The 18,603-nt window shown below is 37.8% G+C and overlaps 1 protein-coding gene across 1 annotated transcript in view; it reads left to right on the forward strand.

The window, feature by feature from the left end:
- The first annotated feature begins 13,016 nt into the window (after nucleotides 1-13,016).
- The window catches only part of jam3b (junctional adhesion molecule 3b), a 29,978-nt gene continuing 24,391 nt past the window's right edge, over nucleotides 13,017-18,603 (forward strand). The window contains exon 1 of the mRNA XM_056263075.1: nucleotides 13,017-13,210. Coding sequence (XP_056119050.1) covers nucleotides 13,021-13,210 — 190 coding nt within the window. The 5' untranslated portion in view covers nucleotides 13,017-13,020. The remainder of the gene's footprint in view (nucleotides 13,211-18,603) is intronic.

Raw genomic sequence — 18,603 nt, forward strand, 5'->3', positions numbered from 1 at the left:
TTTCAACTCAGCCCTCCAGCTGTAATCAAAGGTCTACAAGAAATGCCTCCCATTAAGTTGCATTCTTGCTTAACACAGTTGCCATGCAACACAGGTATAAATTTCCTCCCCACAATGGAAATTACCTTGGAAGCTGCCAATGAACAAAAAGGGCTATAAATACGATATAGGAAAATTATCATTGGTTCAGGGGGTTTTCAGAAGTGTGATTCTTTGGCTCATCTGTGGACGGGGAGGTTAGACTGAAGACCCAGGTGTTCCTGTGTGCAGCATCTGCTCGCATGGCAGACATCCAGAGCCCCATGTCTCTACCCATGCTCTCTTTTTCTGTCTCTTCTTTAGAGTTGGGAACGGAGATCCGGGTCTTGTTTAGAACCGCTTCCGTTTTTCCGTTCTTTTGCCAAGGGAGTATAGTACTGTACCAATACCCAGGCAGCATTTACCACACTGCTTATTCAACGGCACGGCAACACTGAAAATGAACCAACATCGCAAAACGGACATCTTCTGATTCCCAAACGAATGATGCTGATAAAGTGGGCCTTTTTAGTGAATCAAAAACATGCCGAGAAATCATTGTAGTAGTATTCCCAAAGTGTCGGTTATTTTTAGTGAATCAGAAACATTCAGTGCAACCTAGTCTGATTCTTGAATGAATCACTCTTATAAATTGTTCTTTTAGGTGAATCAAAATGCAAGCAATGAATAGTCCAATTCTCAAACAAATCACTCTAATGAATTTTTTTAGTGATTTCAAATATTCGGTGTAACCAGTGTAGCAAATGAATCTAATGAGTCGGTACTTTATGATTTCCATTACACGAGAGATGATGTTAAAACTTCATGCTGATTTGTACTCGGCTTTCGCCAAGATAAGCAACACTAAGACGTAGCTTTACAGTAAACTATGCTTCTCCATCCATTTACGCTTCTTTCCCATTCCATATGGTAGTGTGACTCCCCTTCTGTCCGGCGCTAACGGCTGCAGTGTACTTGGCGCGTCAGCACACACGACGGCTGCAACTACAGTGTGGTCTCCCTAGTGGACCTGCACGACAACCGTCTGGATTGAGCCGAGTAGGGGACATCTCTAGGGTCTTCAAGTGGGCACCTTCCGTCCTCAGTGTTTCGTCGACTAGCCCACGACACCTCAAGAGGGCTCGACAGTAACTCTGGCGTCCCAGAGTCACCCCCCTCCGTCCCCCACTCAACTCAGTCCAGCTTACGCTTACTGACCTCTACATCCCTCCTGCTGCTGAGACCTAACCACAATCTCACAATCTCTCCGCAACCCAACCATACGCGCCAACCCGTTTGACTAAGGCTGTCGAGCCCCACTGGTGCGTTAATGCAGTTTCAGTGGCAACGGTTCCGTATGGCATAGTTACCACCTACCGCAAAAACACAATATCTGCCCAACCACCCAACTGTCATTCACGCAAATATACACAGGAACGTAATGACTGTAACTACTATACAACCTATCCAAATAAACCAACAGACTCTTCAAGTTTTCAAGAATTCTACGAAACCGTAGCATGGCGGCCTGTACACAGCCAGCTAGAATCTTTCCGTCTCAACCACAGCCAGTTGCTGCTCCTTTCTGCTGCTTCAGATAAGTTCTTTACTGTGCGACGCAACTCTTGGCCGCTGAATCCGATGTCTCTGAGGAACTGGGTTGTAGAGTGTGCCACAAAACCTCGACAACCCCACTGGATAAACCTGGACTCTCCATCCTCGCTGTTCTGCTTCAGTGGCCAGATGAGCATACCGCAGTTACTTCCTCTCATATGCCTCATCTACCGCATCCTCCCATGGCACTGTTAACTCTATCAGTTGAACAATGCGTGCTGATCCGGACCAAATTTTTTTTAGACTATTTCCGGTCGAATTCCTCTAATGAGTCGTCTCTTTTTTGTGAATCAAATATACAGCACAACCTGTAGTCAAATTCTCAAGCTAATGAATCGGTTGTTTTTAGTAAATTAAAAAAAAATTTAGTGTAACCATAGTAGTCCAATTATTGGACGAATGACTCCAATTTTGAAATCCTTCTTTTTAGTGAATCAAACACATAGATTTAACCCTTGTGCTGTGTTCAAAACCCTTTACCTAGTGTTCCCTGTCAAAAATGACCGGCCTTTCAACTGCTAAGTCTCTCATTACACTATATTATAACTAAATATGGGATTTAATCTTTTTCTCAGCTTGTTTTCTTTCAATTAGCACAGATTTTGTATTTCTTTTTGGATCTGATTGATCATAGGCCTCATTAATCTGAGCTTATGCATCTCATTTTTTGACAGAAAAAAAAACATTATTTGTGGTTAATTTTGTCAATATTTAATCAAATTTGAAAATATTCTGTACAATTTATCACACTAGTGTTGTCACAGTCATCGTCTTGCACCATCCTGTCTTCGTCTTCACTTCCCAGAATCCTCCTTGTATCCACACCTGAACTCACTCCCTCAATCACCCACCTGTTCTTCGTCATCATCATCTGTGTCACCTGTCCTCACCTCGTTAGTGTTCATTTGTATCTGTATTTAGTTTCCCTCTGTTCAGTCAGTCCTGGTCGGTTCTTGTGAATGTTACCTTTGTGTGTACCCTCTGCCTGCGTGTACCTGTTTGTTTTGTTATTAGTAAAAGTTTGTATTGGAGCCTTTTGTCTTTGAGTCTTCTTAAACCCACACCACACCGTGACAAGTGTGCTTTAAAAGAAGTTCACAAAAAAATCGAATTTTCTCACCTTCACATCATTCAAAACCTAAATATTATATTCAAAATATTTTAAAATGTCGTTTAATTATTATTTATTATTTTCCTTTTACCCATACAATGAAAGTTTGAATTTGCTTGAACACCACCCTTATTCAACATATATTTTTTTGTGTGTTCCACAGAAGAAATTCATTTTGGAACAACATGAGGGTAAGTAATCTTTTTATTTTGGGTGAACTATTCAATCATTTCAAGACACTTACATCTAATTAAATGGCTTAATTAATTAAAAAGCTTGGAATTTTTCCCAAACCCAGAGTTGGGGAAGTTAGTTGAGAGTGGGGAGTTGGGGTTCAGGAGGAGGAATGTAGGAAAACTGCCGTGCCTCCTTGCACTGATTAACTGAATGTGCTCCTCCCAAACTTTGTTAATAAAACATCATTAAAGGGAATTCTTTATGATTCACATCCCTGCTCTTGCTCATCTCGTTGGTCTACTCCTTTGCAGATGTTTCCTTCTGTCCTATTAGAGCAGTGACTACAGCCAGGCTGCTTTCCACCAGTGGGATACGCCGTCTCTCTGTTTCTCTCAGGCTCTGCCCTCTTTAGCTCCTCTGACCACATGCACGCCTGACACGCTGGAGGCTCGTGACAGCTGTAACTGTGGAGGGCCAGACAGTGACAGTGCCTGAATCTTGGCAGGACGAAGCTAACAGGTGGATAAGACCAGTGCTAGCAGACCCATCTGTGTATGGGCACACCTATATCACGTGCCAGGAATGTGAGGCATCGGTGTTCAACCGACTTAATCTATTTGTGACTAATACCTTGAAAGAGTAAACATGGAGCTGTGAAAAGCTCCACGTTGCGCAATCTCGGGCTCTTTTAAAGTAAAACCTGATGTTTTGGCAGTGTGTGAATTTATTTAATTAGCATTGTAAGCGCTGAATCGTTTAAATCAACTATAGGTTATCGCAAACGCATGCAGGCTAATTGGAAAAAAATGTCGAAATTTCTGCGAAAAACATATTAAACGTGCTTCTTGCATGTTTCGTGACACTAGAATGGAGTCACAACATGACCTGTCCTAGAAGCTAATAAATTAAATAAAGAGGAAAAAAAACATTTAAATATGTCATTTTGGTGATCAAAGAGGAGTTTTAAGGGATATTGACTACATGGGGACTTTAACCAATAGTGTTAACAAAAGCAAACATGACATAAAAACACATTTTATAAAACAATCATACCTTTTTCGCTCAAATCTTTCAGCTCTTTTATCAGGACTGCATCTCAAGTGCAATGTTGAACCAAGTGAGCTATACAGAGCAAGTTTAATACATTAAAAAAAGCCACGCATATAGAGCTGGTTATGTAACAAAATGGTTATGTCAAAATGTATTAGTTTACAAATCATGCACTAAAGTGTTTTGAGGTCAAAACATATTATTGTGCAAGAGATTGTGCAAAACTACATCTTTATTAATCAATAATCTACCCTTGTAATCAAAAATGTATGTGAAAGGAATGAAAGTTGTTGGTGTCTACAGTGCCGACAGCCTCCCTTTTCCTAGACAAAAGTAGAGATTTTTCCTTTTGTTACATTTCATGGACATTTACCGGCACAATCCAACATCATATTACAGTTTGAAAAGAAAGGTGTAAGAGGTTTAGGACTTAATACCTTCTAGAAAGCTCCTCTAATGTCCTTGTAAGAAGCTCGACTCCGATTGAGAGCTTTACATCAAATGGATTCAGCGAATCTTAATCCCTCTTAATTTAGGTGCAAACCAGCAGTGCACACTTCACCCAAGTGAATTAAGCAATTAATTCCCTTACGCTGTGCTGCACTGAGTCTACGCTATGATTTCATCGTGACATCTTCAAACCGTCGGTTACTTCCAGCAATTGTTTTTTGTTGCTGGCAGGGTCCGCCTGCATCCTATCTCCAGCCTCCTGGCCCAAAGGGATTCAAGGGGTGTAGGGTATAAGAGCTTCAGCCCTTCTCTCTCTCCCCTTGAACCGAGGCTGTGGGCACCAACACTGTCAGCTTCCATTACCTAATTGGAGTTGAAATGCAGCTGTCCCGTGCTTCCTGCGTGGCGTGCCTCGCTCAGCCTCACACAGATGCTGCGTGTTGTAGACTTTAAAGGCGTCCGACAATCTCTCTGCGATGAAAGGGAGTATCAGCCACTGACAATGAAGGGGTATAGCAACAGCATTTAATGTAAACACTGAAGCTGTGCGAAGCTCTCTTATGCAACATGAAATGTTTAAGCGAGCGAAGAGTTACGATGTGCTTTATCATGCAGCTGTCTTTCAAAATATGTGGAGGAGAATAACAACCACACCCCACAAATGTCACAATCCTATCAACTGCAAGTTGTGTCATTGGTTCATAATAGAAACAGTTGGAATTTGAATGACTGTACTGTAAATCTGAATCTGAATCAGCGTGCAGCATCCACAATGACTCTTATTTAGCTTCACCACAAGAAGGAAGTGATCAATGTCCATTTGAACGTAGACATTGATCAGTTTTCTTGTCTTCTCTGATGAAAGTACATCTCATTGTTGTCTGCTAAAACTGAACTCATTGGTGAAAAGGGTTCAGGTCTATAGAATTTGAAGCTAAAAATCTGTAGGGCAGGGAGTTGCTAACTTAATAAGCATACTTCCTGTTTCAAGCAGTTCCCATAGGACAGCTTACAAGAGCCATACTGAACAATTATAAAAATGATGTCCATTAGTGTTCGCATCCTGTATATGGAACAAAACCGCACACTGCACTGTTAACCTGAATTTGAGCCAAAAAAATTTAGCCAATCAGTTACATCAAAATTTTAAAGTTAAGAAATTCAAAGTTTAAGTAAGCAGAACTAGCTGATTTTGTACATTTTAATTGCTCTTAACTTGAAATATTTGAGTAAGATAAGTCAAACATTTCACTTAAAATTGTCATAATCTCAACTTAAATATTTTTAGTTGTAGTTAAACTTGGGTAGATTTAACTAGCTAATTCAGTAAATTCTAACTTGCTAATTGCTAACACAAAGCTATATCAATAGCATAGCATAGCAATTTCTGTATGAGTACAGCAATTTAGCTTATGCTTATGCTTATGCTTAGCCGAGCTTATGCTCCACTCGTCACTATGATGTTAACCCCCACAAAAAAAACACACATAACAGAAACTCTGCTAAATTAGCTAAACATTAAACACTACTAAATCCCCCACTTAACATGAATCATGCACATCATATAACACTTAATTTTAGCATTTACTCTCCCTTTCGGGTGTCATGGCAAAGCATGCTGGGAATGGAACCCAGTTTCAGTTAAATTTAAGTTTGTCTAAATTAAATAAAAATTCCTTCAAACCTTAAAACAATGCAATGCATGATTCAAAATACAAGTAAAACCAACACGTTCTCACTCCCAATCATTCACATATTGACTCTTGGACGCCTCAGCAAACTTCCAGAAGGGCACCAATAAGTCTTCAAATCATTTATATGTAGTTATATTAAAGGTGCACTGTGTCATATTTAGGAGGATCTGTTGACAGAAATGCAATATCATATACATACTGTAACTATGTTTTCAGTGGTGTATAAAGAACTTACATAATGAACCATTATGTTTTTATTACCTTAGAACGAGCCATTTCTATCTACATACACCGCGGGTCGCCTTACATTGAAATAGCCAGTTTCGTCACTATGTTGTTCTTCGTGCAAAGAAGCTAAAGTCAGCGAATAAAACACTGACACAATGATGAACAAGTAACAATAATTTTCGCAATAACATATCGTTTACTGAATAGTCAAGCAAACATAATTTTTTAATTTATCTTTATAAAGAAACCTCATTGCCTAACTGGCTACTCTCTGCTGTCTAAGACGACGATATATTTTCCTGTCGGCCACCGTAACTTGTTGGTTGCAATTTGTAACCTCACCACAAGATGCCGCTAAAAATTACACAGTGCACCTTTAACATTATCTTAATTAAACCGCTTAATAAAACATTAAAAATAAAGATGTACAACATTAAACTGACATCATTTTTTGAGTTTGTTTATTTATTTATATTACAAAAGAAGCTTAGACAGGAGAGCCTTTGAATATTGTCTTGGCAAAAGGGCTTTGAAGTAAAAAATGGTTAACAACTGGTTTAGAAACCTGATAATGTATTTTAATTTGGTTCAGGTCACACAATTTCCACCCAAATTAGTGAAAGGATCTGACGTGCACTACATATATCAGTGTATGTGGGTTGATATTGTGAGATTGTTGATCCTCTAAAATAGATTTCCTCCGCAACAAAGGGGGGTTGGTTGTCAGTATTGCAAGATGCAGCCCACTTGAGTTGAAATCCACATTTTCAAAAGCCTTTAACATGGGCCATTTAAGCTGCATGAGGACTGGATCAGTTTTCATCACTTTTGGCTGAAGTCCTTTTTTGGCAGCTTGACTTAATGTGTCATCTTACAGTGTGACTCATCAAACGTGTGAAACAACAACAAAAAATCCTGAACTGAACTGTTTTTCACCATTCCTCAAATAAACTGCAGATGTTTTCTCTGTGTAATTGAATGTAACAAATTACAACTGCTTGCAATCAGATCTTAACCCTTAAATGCATGAATGTTTCGCCAGTCATTATTACATTCGAGTTTTTTAGCGAACCCGGATATCTAACACGGATGGATCGATCTCTACCGTCGTATTAGATAGCCTAGTGTTAACTCTCCTGATAGAGTAATAATGACAGAAGAATAAAATAAAATAAAGCATATAGGCCTAAAGCATATTTTGTTACCCTTTAGAACTTGGAAGAGTTCAGTTTAACCAAATGTTTTATACCATCATCACTGTCCTCGTCAGAGCTCATTTCCCAGTACATTCAGCATCTGTCTCATATTCGCGATATCAAACATATTCTCAAAACTATCATTTTCAACATATAAATCAATATTTTGTCATGATTCTGCCCTCGTGTCCTTGATTTTCTAGTCTTGAGGCAGGATCATGACAGAATCATGTTTTGTGTGCAAGCACATGGTCTTGTGTTTTGAGCCATGTGCTTGTGTTGTCTCGTTATGTTACCCCGCCCCCTTGTTATCCTTGTCTTGTCATTATTGTCTAGTCAGTTTCACCTGTCCTTGTCTAGTCAGCTTCACCTGTCTTTGTCATTAGTGTCTCCCTATTTAATCCCCTTGTGTTTGCTGTCCTGTGTCGGTACATTGTCAAACATTGTGAGTTATTCTCTGTGAGTATTTTGTCTGAAACCTGTTTATTGAGAATTGTGAGTTTGTTTCCTGTCAAGTCAGAGTCTTCGTTTGTCATCGTGTCTTAGTCTACCTCCAGTCCTGTTTTGCCCCATCGTGGGTTTTGTTTTCTGTTTTGTCATCATTAAACCCCTTTTGAGTTATTTGCTGTCTGCGCATGGGTTCGTTCCTTCATCCACATGACATATTTTGATCGCTGACAGCTTCTTCACCAGATCCACCATCAAGTGACCGTGACACTAATATTTAATTGAGTTCAGTACTTAGGCTAGTATAGGCTACTTCCTATTCTTTTGTTTTCTGCCTGTGGTAACAATGATCAGTGAAACTTCATCATTGTTTATCAGACATTCACACCTTGTGGAATAAAGGTGAATTGCTCTTTTTCAGTCATCAAAGATTCAATTATTGTTGTGCAGAAAACATCTATTTACACTGTTACACACCTCGGGTGATTAGTGACCCTATACAATTTTTATTACAAAATCATCTTTTTTACTTTGTCACAAGATATTTTCATAAATATATGCTAACAACCTAAATATGAGGTGTCATCATGAAATTGCCTTTTTAGTCCCAAGCCTTTGTCTCAAGAAATTATTTATTTGTTGTTGTTGTTGTTGTTTATTGATAATAATACAACAGTAATAGTCATTAGCATCAACAATGTAGCATCTGGACCAATCAGACACACACAAATTATTCATTATATTTAATGAATAATCCAACAAACTCACTCTCCCAACAAAGTTCTATGAAACTTCCCCCACAAATGAAGCCAACACGGGCAGAACCCATTGTGTTACAGGACACCTTAAAGTCCCACTCCGATCATATTTTGAGCTATTTTTAAACATTCCCAGTGGTCTTTAAATTATGATTATGCCATTTTTAGCCAAAATCACAAAACCTGTGCTGTTTTCTGGGACTTCGCTTCAGCAGAGCGGCAGTACCTCATTAGCAATTCGCCTCTGCGTTGTGGGCGGAGCCGTTGGCACGGAGACGCCCCTCCCCCTGCCCGTTGCTGAGAGCTCTGTCTCTCCCGCTAGCTTACACCCCCAATACCGGTGGGGCAACAGTATTATATACACGTTAATTATTATTATCCGAAGTTAATCAAAGTTATCACCGATCACCGATCATTATTTCACTCCAAGACGTCGCGTGTGGAGACGCCCAGTGGAGTTACTACGTCACAACTCCAGTCGATTTTAGCCGGCATTTTAGCGTCTGCTACTGATTCACAGCCATTTGAATGTAGAAATACTCAGAAATACAACTTTGAGCTGATTTTTCTCAAGATATGTCCTCTCACATCAGAAAAATGCCACAAGAACATGTTAACACCTAGAAAAACATTATTTTCATCGGAGTGGGTCTTTAAGACTGATAAGAGTTTACGACCCCAAAAAAGGAATGTGCAGAGGGCTGTGACACTCTCTTAATTCTTGCTGAGAAGGAGAAATGAACCCTTTTAATATATATTCTTTATATATAACCATGTGATAAATGTATTAACATGTATCTAATTTTCCATCTCATGATTTTCCTTTTATGTGGTTTGGCCTATGTCTTCATTCTCTCTTCTAAACTATTTTGGTCTGAAACATGACTTGCATTATGGTTCACCAAAATCATATGTGTGGCATGTTTAGTCTCTATAAACTCCAATCTTCGTCCCCCATTTGTTAATTTACATTACATTTTGCTAACTTTATGACGCATTGGTATTATAAGAATCTTGAAGATTCTTTTCATAAACACCCAATGAAATTTAACATTCAAATGCCCTGCTAGAAAACAAAGGGTCGTAAAAAACTCCCTCCAAAGGGACGTCTTCGTATTGGCTCACGCACCTTCAGAGGGTGTGACATCTTCCCGCTTTAAAAATCACTGATCACAAGATTAGCCCTCTTGTCCTCTTGCTCTTAGCCCTCTTTCCCTTGGTAAACTGTATGTATGTTTGTGTTAGAGTAGTTCTAGTTAATAAAATCTTTTTCATGTCACACGTGAATCTTTTTCATGTCACACTTAATCAAAGTTAACTTTAGCTGGAAGTAACATTATTCAAGAACCGCTATAACGCCAAAACAATCTGTTACCTTAAATTATATGTTTATCTCTGTAAAGCTGCTTTGAAACAATTCATTGTTAAAAGCGCTATATAAATGAAGATGACTTGACTTGACTTGACGTAAAGTTGTCCGTGTCTCAAGCTCATATCTGGAGTCATTAATCATAGATCTTGACTACTTGCTCTTAGTACTTAATAAGAAAGACATTTCCCATACCCCGGAAATGTACATTTCTATATTAATCAATTAATAACCAATATTGAGTGTTCACGGGATGAACCAATTGGTAATTGGTAATTGGCAATGAGTAATTGGTTGTAATGTTAATGCTACATGAAGTTAACCCGATTTACTGATCCAAATATTCATAATCAATTATAACAAGTTATGATTGATTATTAATATTTCATTGAGCTAATTTGCTACAACAACAACAACTGTATGGCAACCTTTGAATGTAAATGACGGATAACACAATATTTTGTGATGTTTATGAACACATCCTTCCTTAGGAGGAGGAAATATGTTGTTATGGTACATGAGCAATAGCTCTGATCGGAAGTAGGGAATATTGTTTAACTTAAGTGCATGACGGGAAGTGTGTTAACTCAGGAAGTCGAAGGAATGCTGCATTACTGGTATAAGAGGAAAATGAGTAATAGGCATGTTTGCAAATACCTTGGTATTTACAATATCTGGTGTTATTATGTAAAGAACTTGTTCAACAGAAATGAAGGCATAAGCGTGCAGTGTGTTCTTGCTCATGCATGTTTTACAAAGCATTGTTTTAATTGTTTATTCTAATGTAGAATGTATGTTGATGTATTTAATTTATACTTTAGTCTACAGTTAGCCTGTTTTATCAGACATGATAATGAGTCTGTCAGGTGCCTGTGGTTTTCCAGTAAACCATGTGTAATGCCCATAAGCAATTCAAGCAGTGTCCGATGTTGTATTCACATGAAGTTCTTCAGAAATGTCCATGCAAAATTATAAAATTCCTTTGACAGATCTAAGCGCGGTTGCCTCTCGGAATATCATGTACATCTTCACACACTATAACTGCTCCTGCTCTCCTGTGTTCAGCGGCCAGGGGTTGCCGTGAGTGTGAGTGTGAATGTGAATGTGAAAGATGCCGGGATGTCTGCCTGAATCCATTCATTTCCCCTGAGCTCACCACACTGTCCACCTTACACAGCACCATCTGGCTCTCTTCTCTCAACAGACAGCTTTCACTGTTCATTTTCTCTGTTTGTGGTGCGAAAACAAATCACATTAAAAGCCTAAGGTGCAAAAGGTGAAACTGACCCAAATGGAAAATTTTTATATTTCTATTCCCCCCATGCATTTATTGCTAATTTTAGTATTATCATAGTAAGACTATACACAAATATATTTTACATGGCTGTTGTCTAATGGTTAAGATAGTTTGAATTAATTTTGAATTAAAATATTATAGCTGAAAATCACTGTGCTTTGCCTTCAAACTATACTGATATAATTTAATTAGGCCTATAATTTTTGAGAGATAAGGCTTTGCTAAATAAATAAATATCTTTTTTGTTTCTTTTTTTTGACATCCAGTTTCTGGAGCTTGCAACAAGGAATAGTAAGTAGAGAATGTGTGGAAACAATATATATTTAATACAATATAGGCTATATGATGCTTAGTCCATGTCCTTTTTCAGCCTGCGGTTGTCATGTAAATGTCATTTCCCCCTGTATTTTTATTTATTAATTTGTATTATTTATTTATATTTCTTGTCGAACAAGAGTGAGATTGAATGTGAATGGCCTTGACTGGTGAACCCTTCAAATAAAATTTAGAACATCAAGATATAAATACACTTACTTGATGCACTGATTATGGACTTCTCTTATAGTCTGTGCTCAAGTGCTGCAAGTGGTTGGCGAAGCGAGAGACTCTTGCTTTGAACGTCCTTGTTGTCGATAATGTCTGGAATTGGAAAAACATAATGTGCCCTAAGCCTTCTGGATTTGCGCTTATCTCCCGTTGTCAGACACTGGAATGGTCTTTGTGCTGAAACGGTCCCACACACATTCTAACCTTGCCATCAGACAAATTCACATAAACAGAGTGTGATAACATCAATTATTATCTCTAATGCTGCGGCATTTCTGCAGATTGAAATCCTGAAATTCAAAATCCTGAAAACCCTATCTATCTATCTATCTATCTATCTATCTATCTATCTATCTATCTATCTATCTATCTATCTATCTATCTATCTATCTATCTATCTATTTATCTATCTATCTATCTATCTATCTATCTATCTATCTATCTATCTATCTATCTATCTATCTATCTATCTATCTATCTATCTATCTATCTATCTATCTATCTATCTATTCTAGATAAATAGATAGGCTGGCTAATATGGTCATTTAAAAAACACTTTTATGTAGTTTCTTTTGAACCGTTTCTTTTGAACATTGTATGTCATATATTTAAGTAGATTATAATTACACATTTGTAATTACAAAGTTGCAATTTAGTAGCTACATTTACAATATTTACTTTAAATACCCTAATATAAACACACTACAGTCAAAACAATCAAGTAGGCCTACTTTACATGTGCTTTTTAGTCTGTCAGTCAGCACAACAAAATAAGTGTACTTTAAAGCACAACAAATGATAATTGAAACATAATGATTTTTTTTTTTTTACTTTGCTTGTTCAATGGAAATATGGAAATATTTCCGAAATGTATAAAATTGTGATATACAATTTCAAAGTTTGTAAAAACGTCCATGATCCATCCTTAGATAATTTGTTATTATGTTCCAATATAATGCAGTTTTTTGTATTAGTAGAACTTAAGCAACTTCACTGGCGTGGCATGCAAAAAAATCCATAAATAAAAAAACCTGAATATTCATGACGATGATGCTGTTTGTAGTCATGGAAACTCCTCACAATAGCTCGACGTGCCTCTCTCTCACTTCGGTCGGTGAGCGCGAGCTGAGCTCTGAGCTCCATCCTCTCCTAAAGCCCTTTACTTTGCGCATGTACAGCCGAACTGAACATTTCATCGACTCCAAGATGGCGTTAACACCACTGGCTTGCGTTCTGCTTCTCCTTTCCATGCAATGTGAGTACACATCACCGCACATTTATACTTTCTTTGTAGAAGAAGCAGAAGTGATACAAACTGTGGTGAATCATTTATCGAAGTTCTTGAAATGTGTTTCAATGAGCGTCCTGTTTCACTAAAGTGCTTGTCTCTTTAAGCCAACTAAACTATTGAGCTAACCCGTTAGCTCTTTTAGATGAGATGTTAGACGTGGACGTTGAATCTAAACTGAGATAAAAGTAACATTTTGGGGTGGATGTGCCGTGTTTCTTAACACGAGCTTCAGGTTTTAGTTGTCTCGCGCTGAAATGTTTCTCATCGCGGGCTGGAGACTCACTCGCATCCGTGATCCGTGTTTGTTCAACTAACCATACATAAACCCGTTCGCCTCTGTTATTCCCTTATTCTACAGGTTACATTGGTTGCTTACGGGAATATTAGACTTGTTTTGTTGTTGTTGTTTTTAACTCAGACTTTATTATGCCATAAAACTTGTTATCGTGCGTGTTTGCTCCGCTGAATCACTCGCCTCAGTTCTTTGTTCACGCTTTAAAAGTTTTTGAAACGAAATAAGCAAACACATTTGGACTGAGTGGTTAGTGTTGTTGTTGATTTTCATTTTGCTTTCTCAAAACGGTCGCGTGTGTGTTTGGTTTGAGTGTGTTTTAACGATTGGAAACTATTTCTATGGAAACTGGGCATGTTTATTGCGAGATAACGGTTTTCCGACTCAAGTGTTCACGAGAGAGGGGATCAGGCAGCGCGCGCCAGGCATTAGCACAGGCTGTGGGTGATATCAACATTTACAGCATATAACCTTCAATATTCACAATATACTTAAGTCTTATGTTTTGAGCTCAGGGAATTAATTAAAAAAGGTTACATGATTTTGTCCTGGATCGTTTGAACGGTCGGTTGTAATTCAATTAAATACTTTTAGTCTAGACCACTAGCTTAATTAAATTATTCAGTCAGAAGATGAAGATTTCGTTTCTTACCGTTGACTGGAAATAATCATTAGCTTCGCTGTTATAGATCATTTATATTTGTTAAGTCGGTTTGAGATATAGGCCTAAACTCTTTAAATTAGCTATTCAGGCTATATGTGTTTTTGGTAACACTTTACAATAAGGGTTCATTTGTTAATATTAGTTAATGTATTAACTAACATGATCTAACCATTATACTGTATATTTGTAGCCTATTTGTTAATCTTTGTTAATGTTAGTTAAAAAATACAGTTGTTCATTCTTTGTTCATGTTACTTCACACTCACATTGCATTAACTAATGTTAACAAATACAACTTTGGATTTTAATAATTAGTAAATGTTGAAACTAACATGAACAAAAATGAATAAATACTGTAGAAGTGCAGTTCATTATTAGTTTATGAAATCTTATTGTAGTGTTACCGTGTTTTTTCACCTTTTTATCTCAGTTGCTTTGGTTTGAATGATAAAATGAACATTTGATGACCCTTTTAAAGGTTAACTGTAATTGTAGTTGTAGGGACTCATGTAGGCTGAAACTGCTCATCTCCTGTGATTATTCAAGTGTGCTGATTGGCTTAATTACAGACTACAGCACTAAATACTGCTGCTTAATCTGTGTTGTGATGTACGTCCTCTACATTTCTCTCTTTTTCAATTTCTGTTAACTTATGACTTTTTATCCCCTCATTTATTAAAATTAATTTATTAATTTTGTTTAGTTTGTTTAAAAAAAAGGAAATCTGTTTGCAAATAGATTCTGCATATTCAGTAGTCACTTTTACTGACTATAAATTAAAAAGCTGGCCATGTTACATTTATTACTTGTAAAAATATTTTTTTCCATATTGTGTAAATACATTGCAGCATAATGATGTGAAGTGTGATTTTAAGAAAAAATGTACGAGTTTCCTAGAATTTATTAATCAGTGTAATGAAATTTCTATTAAAAGTAAAGTTACAGCTGAATGTAAAATGAATATGTCGGCCTACTCCAAAAGCAGTTTCTCCGTGGTTTGTTATACCTTATGTTAAGAGTGCATTTGTAGAGTGGAAACTCTCCGGTGTCTTTTGCCAGCACTTTTGGTGCCAAGTTATGCTTTACTGGATATGATAAAATAGATTCAGGAATAGTACAAAGGTTGAGATCACACCCCATATTTTAGATGAATACTTGGACGAGTGGCAGCCTTCCATTTTAGTCCACACCGAATGCTTTGGACTTTGGAAGAAATGTGGTGTCGTGGAACAATATTCTGAGATAATGTTCACCATTATGTTGCCTATGAAAATGCTGAAAATTGTCTGTTGTTGAGATGAATAGGCCTACTTCAGATGTGATTAAATACAGCTTAAAGTGAAAAAGAGTGAAAGTGATAGCTTGTCCCTTGAAGGCTGAGTGTGCTTTCTCTTCCACCCGCTGCTTCCCAGCAAATGGCTTTCTGGGGGTTCATGAAAAGCATGCTGGAGCTTCTGGGCATGTCCATCAGTTGAAGGCTGACATTTTTGATGTGTTCAGTAAGCGACCGAGAGAAATAAGCTCAGAAAAGATAGCCGTTCTCTGTGTGCTTTACTTAGGGCTGTTGCAGACAAAGACACGTTGCCCTTCCGCACGTGCTTAGGTTCGTTTTAGCTGGAAGGTACCACATAAGAAAAGTATGTTGTAATCTAGTATTCCTAAAAGCTGTTTATTGTCACTGTATAGTGATGGGAAAAATTCCATACGGGGGGTCCCAGTGTAATCCGCATGGGTACCATGACAGGCGGGCTGTGGGATGAAACATGCTGAGTCTTTGAGCAACAGGAGAACGGCACATGTCCGACCGACCAGCCGGAGTATCCCGGAGTAACGTGAAGAAACAGCTGAGCGGCTGTGGGTGCAAGTGAATGGAGGGACACCCCCCCCCCCCCCCCCGACACGGAGCTGAAATATGTCCCACTCAGCCCACCACATATACTCGGCATTGAGAACAAATGTGGAATGCTCACACACAAACAGAAGCCTCGAGAATTCATTCACTTCATATGCGTAATAACGGGGACGCAGAGCTGAAGATCGTATAAAAGTGTCAGTCTAGTAAGAAACATTTAGCATTTTCAACATTAAAAACAGCCATTTAAGTAAAAGTTTTAGTAGGAAATCTGAGAGTTTTCCATGAAAATGGAAATCCCTCTGAAGTCTCTGAAAGAAACATGAAAGGTGTTTTTTCCCGTGCTTATCCTGGTTGTATTACTTTGTATTTTTTGGTGAGCAGTGACAAATGTGGAAGGGAAAGCCTAGAACTAACAGATTCCCAGTTCAGGAATGGCAAGCATGCGCATTCTCTAAATGTCAATAAGACTTCCATGTGTAAGATGGCCATTGATCAAAATAGTTCCTGACTGCAGGGCTGGATATCCTGGAGCCTATGCAAAGGAGCAGGATTAGGACAGACCCCATTTTTATTTTTATTTCATGTCGTTCCAAACCTGTATGACTGACTTTCTTCTATGGAGCAAAATAAGATATTTTGAAGAATGTTTCAGCTGTTTTTGTCTATACATTGAAAGACAATGGGGTTCAAAACATCACTGAACCCTTTGACTTTCATTGCGTGGACAAAAAAAAAAAAACACACACTGAAACAATTCCCAATTTTTCTTTTCCATAGAAAGAAGAAAGTAATTTTTGAGTGAATTATCCACTTTTTTTTTTTTTAACAATCTTCATGTAGCGTTCTCATAATAATACATAATTAGTGTTTTTTAACCACTTCCTTACTCAAGATTCTTCCGTGTTTGTTCCAAGTTTGGGTGATCATTTTTGAACAATGAAGACTGTTTAGATGATTTCCATATTCTCACATGCTTTCAAAAGAAAGGATTATGCCTGTGCAAATGTCTTCCTCAACTTTGTCTTTGCCAGCTGCTTGTTTGAGAAAGTGAATAGCTCTGGAGTGAATCAGTTGAATACTGTCAGCTTCATGCAATAATTACTTATTAGCCGATATCAGACACTGATATAATGAGTTTTTCTTTCCAGTTCAGTTTTCATTTTCAAATATAATTGTTTGGAGCGAAATTAAAATTGAACCTTGATTTTTAATTTAATCACAAAGGTAATTATTATTGCTAAAAATAGAAATGCAACTGATCATCTGACAGCCGCTGGAATCAAATGCTGCTCTCTCTATGGAAGCAAGCCATGCCAGTGTGCCCTGATAATAAGCTCAGAAATGCATACAACAGTGATAGTTTGAACAGAACTAACATGGTATTAATTAAAATTCTAATCACAACATTTTCTGTCGATTTTACATATTAGTTACATATACAGACTATGAGGCATACAGACATTTTTGCATTCCTCTGCTCTGATTTTTCCATGTTTTTCCGTATAAACATGCACTAGACAGACGTCTTTGACCGTTGTGCTCACGTTTTTCGATATGCCTGTCGCATGACACAATATTCTAAAAGTGCAGCGCTCAAGTTAAAAGAAGTTTAACTTTTAACATGTCTCTACACATGTCTCTTTTTCATTTAATTGCCCTGCATCTTATAGTTTTAAAAGTCCTCTAATGAGGTGTAAGGACAGAAAACAAATGGGATATAACACCTTCATCTAGGGTAGAAATGTCATCTTCATTGAGTTGAAACATCTGCCATTTGCAACCTAGTGTTTGAAATTCCCTATCACAAGTACAAATGTTGACAGCTAACTCCCATGATTCACCTTGGTGATGATGATTTGAATCTCTCGCAGCAGATATCAAGTTCTAAAGCGACTGCTATGAAGAGCAGGTGACTCCGGCGTGGTGATAAAAAAAGACCCGCAAATGTATTTCTTGACTGTTCCAGCAGAGGTTTTGAAGGGATAAGATGATGAGCATGACAGACTTTCACATTTCCAAATACTGAGAAGATTTTTCACACAGGTTTTTTTTTTAGGTTTGTGTTGTGAACGAGGGAGATGATGTGTGGCTGTACAAGAAACTCAGATACACGATACGAAGCTCCATCAACAAACAGCTCATCCATTTGGATTTATTATCTCTCCATCGAATTACACTTTGTCATTTTTACGACTCAAGTCAGGCCCCCATACAGTCAATCATAGAGACAATTTATCACCTGCTCGACGGCCCACTTTTTCATTGGGTCCGCACGGCTGTTCACCAGAAAAGAGAAAATGTATTACCCTAGCCTATTTCATATAATTTTCAAACTATTTCCATTTGTAGCGCCTTTAAGCCTATATATTTTAAAGAGCAATAGCTGCAAAATACCTCGCTTAAAATAGTGCCCCACTGCCTCTGAGCTTTATCGTATGTGCTGTTGCCTATCAAAGAATGATTAGCAGTTGATAAGTTAACGGATAAGCAGAAACGGAGCAACCTTAATGAGAATCTTATTTGGAGTGTGACTCCTCTCTGGGTTA

The sequence above is a fragment of the Rhinichthys klamathensis genome, unplaced genomic scaffold, assembly GCF_029890125.1.
Source record: "Rhinichthys klamathensis goyatoka isolate OS25496 unplaced genomic scaffold, OSU_Roscu_1.1 h1tg000197l_1, whole genome shotgun sequence".
In the NCBI taxonomy this organism is placed as follows: domain Eukaryota; kingdom Metazoa; phylum Chordata; class Actinopteri; order Cypriniformes; family Leuciscidae; genus Rhinichthys; species Rhinichthys klamathensis.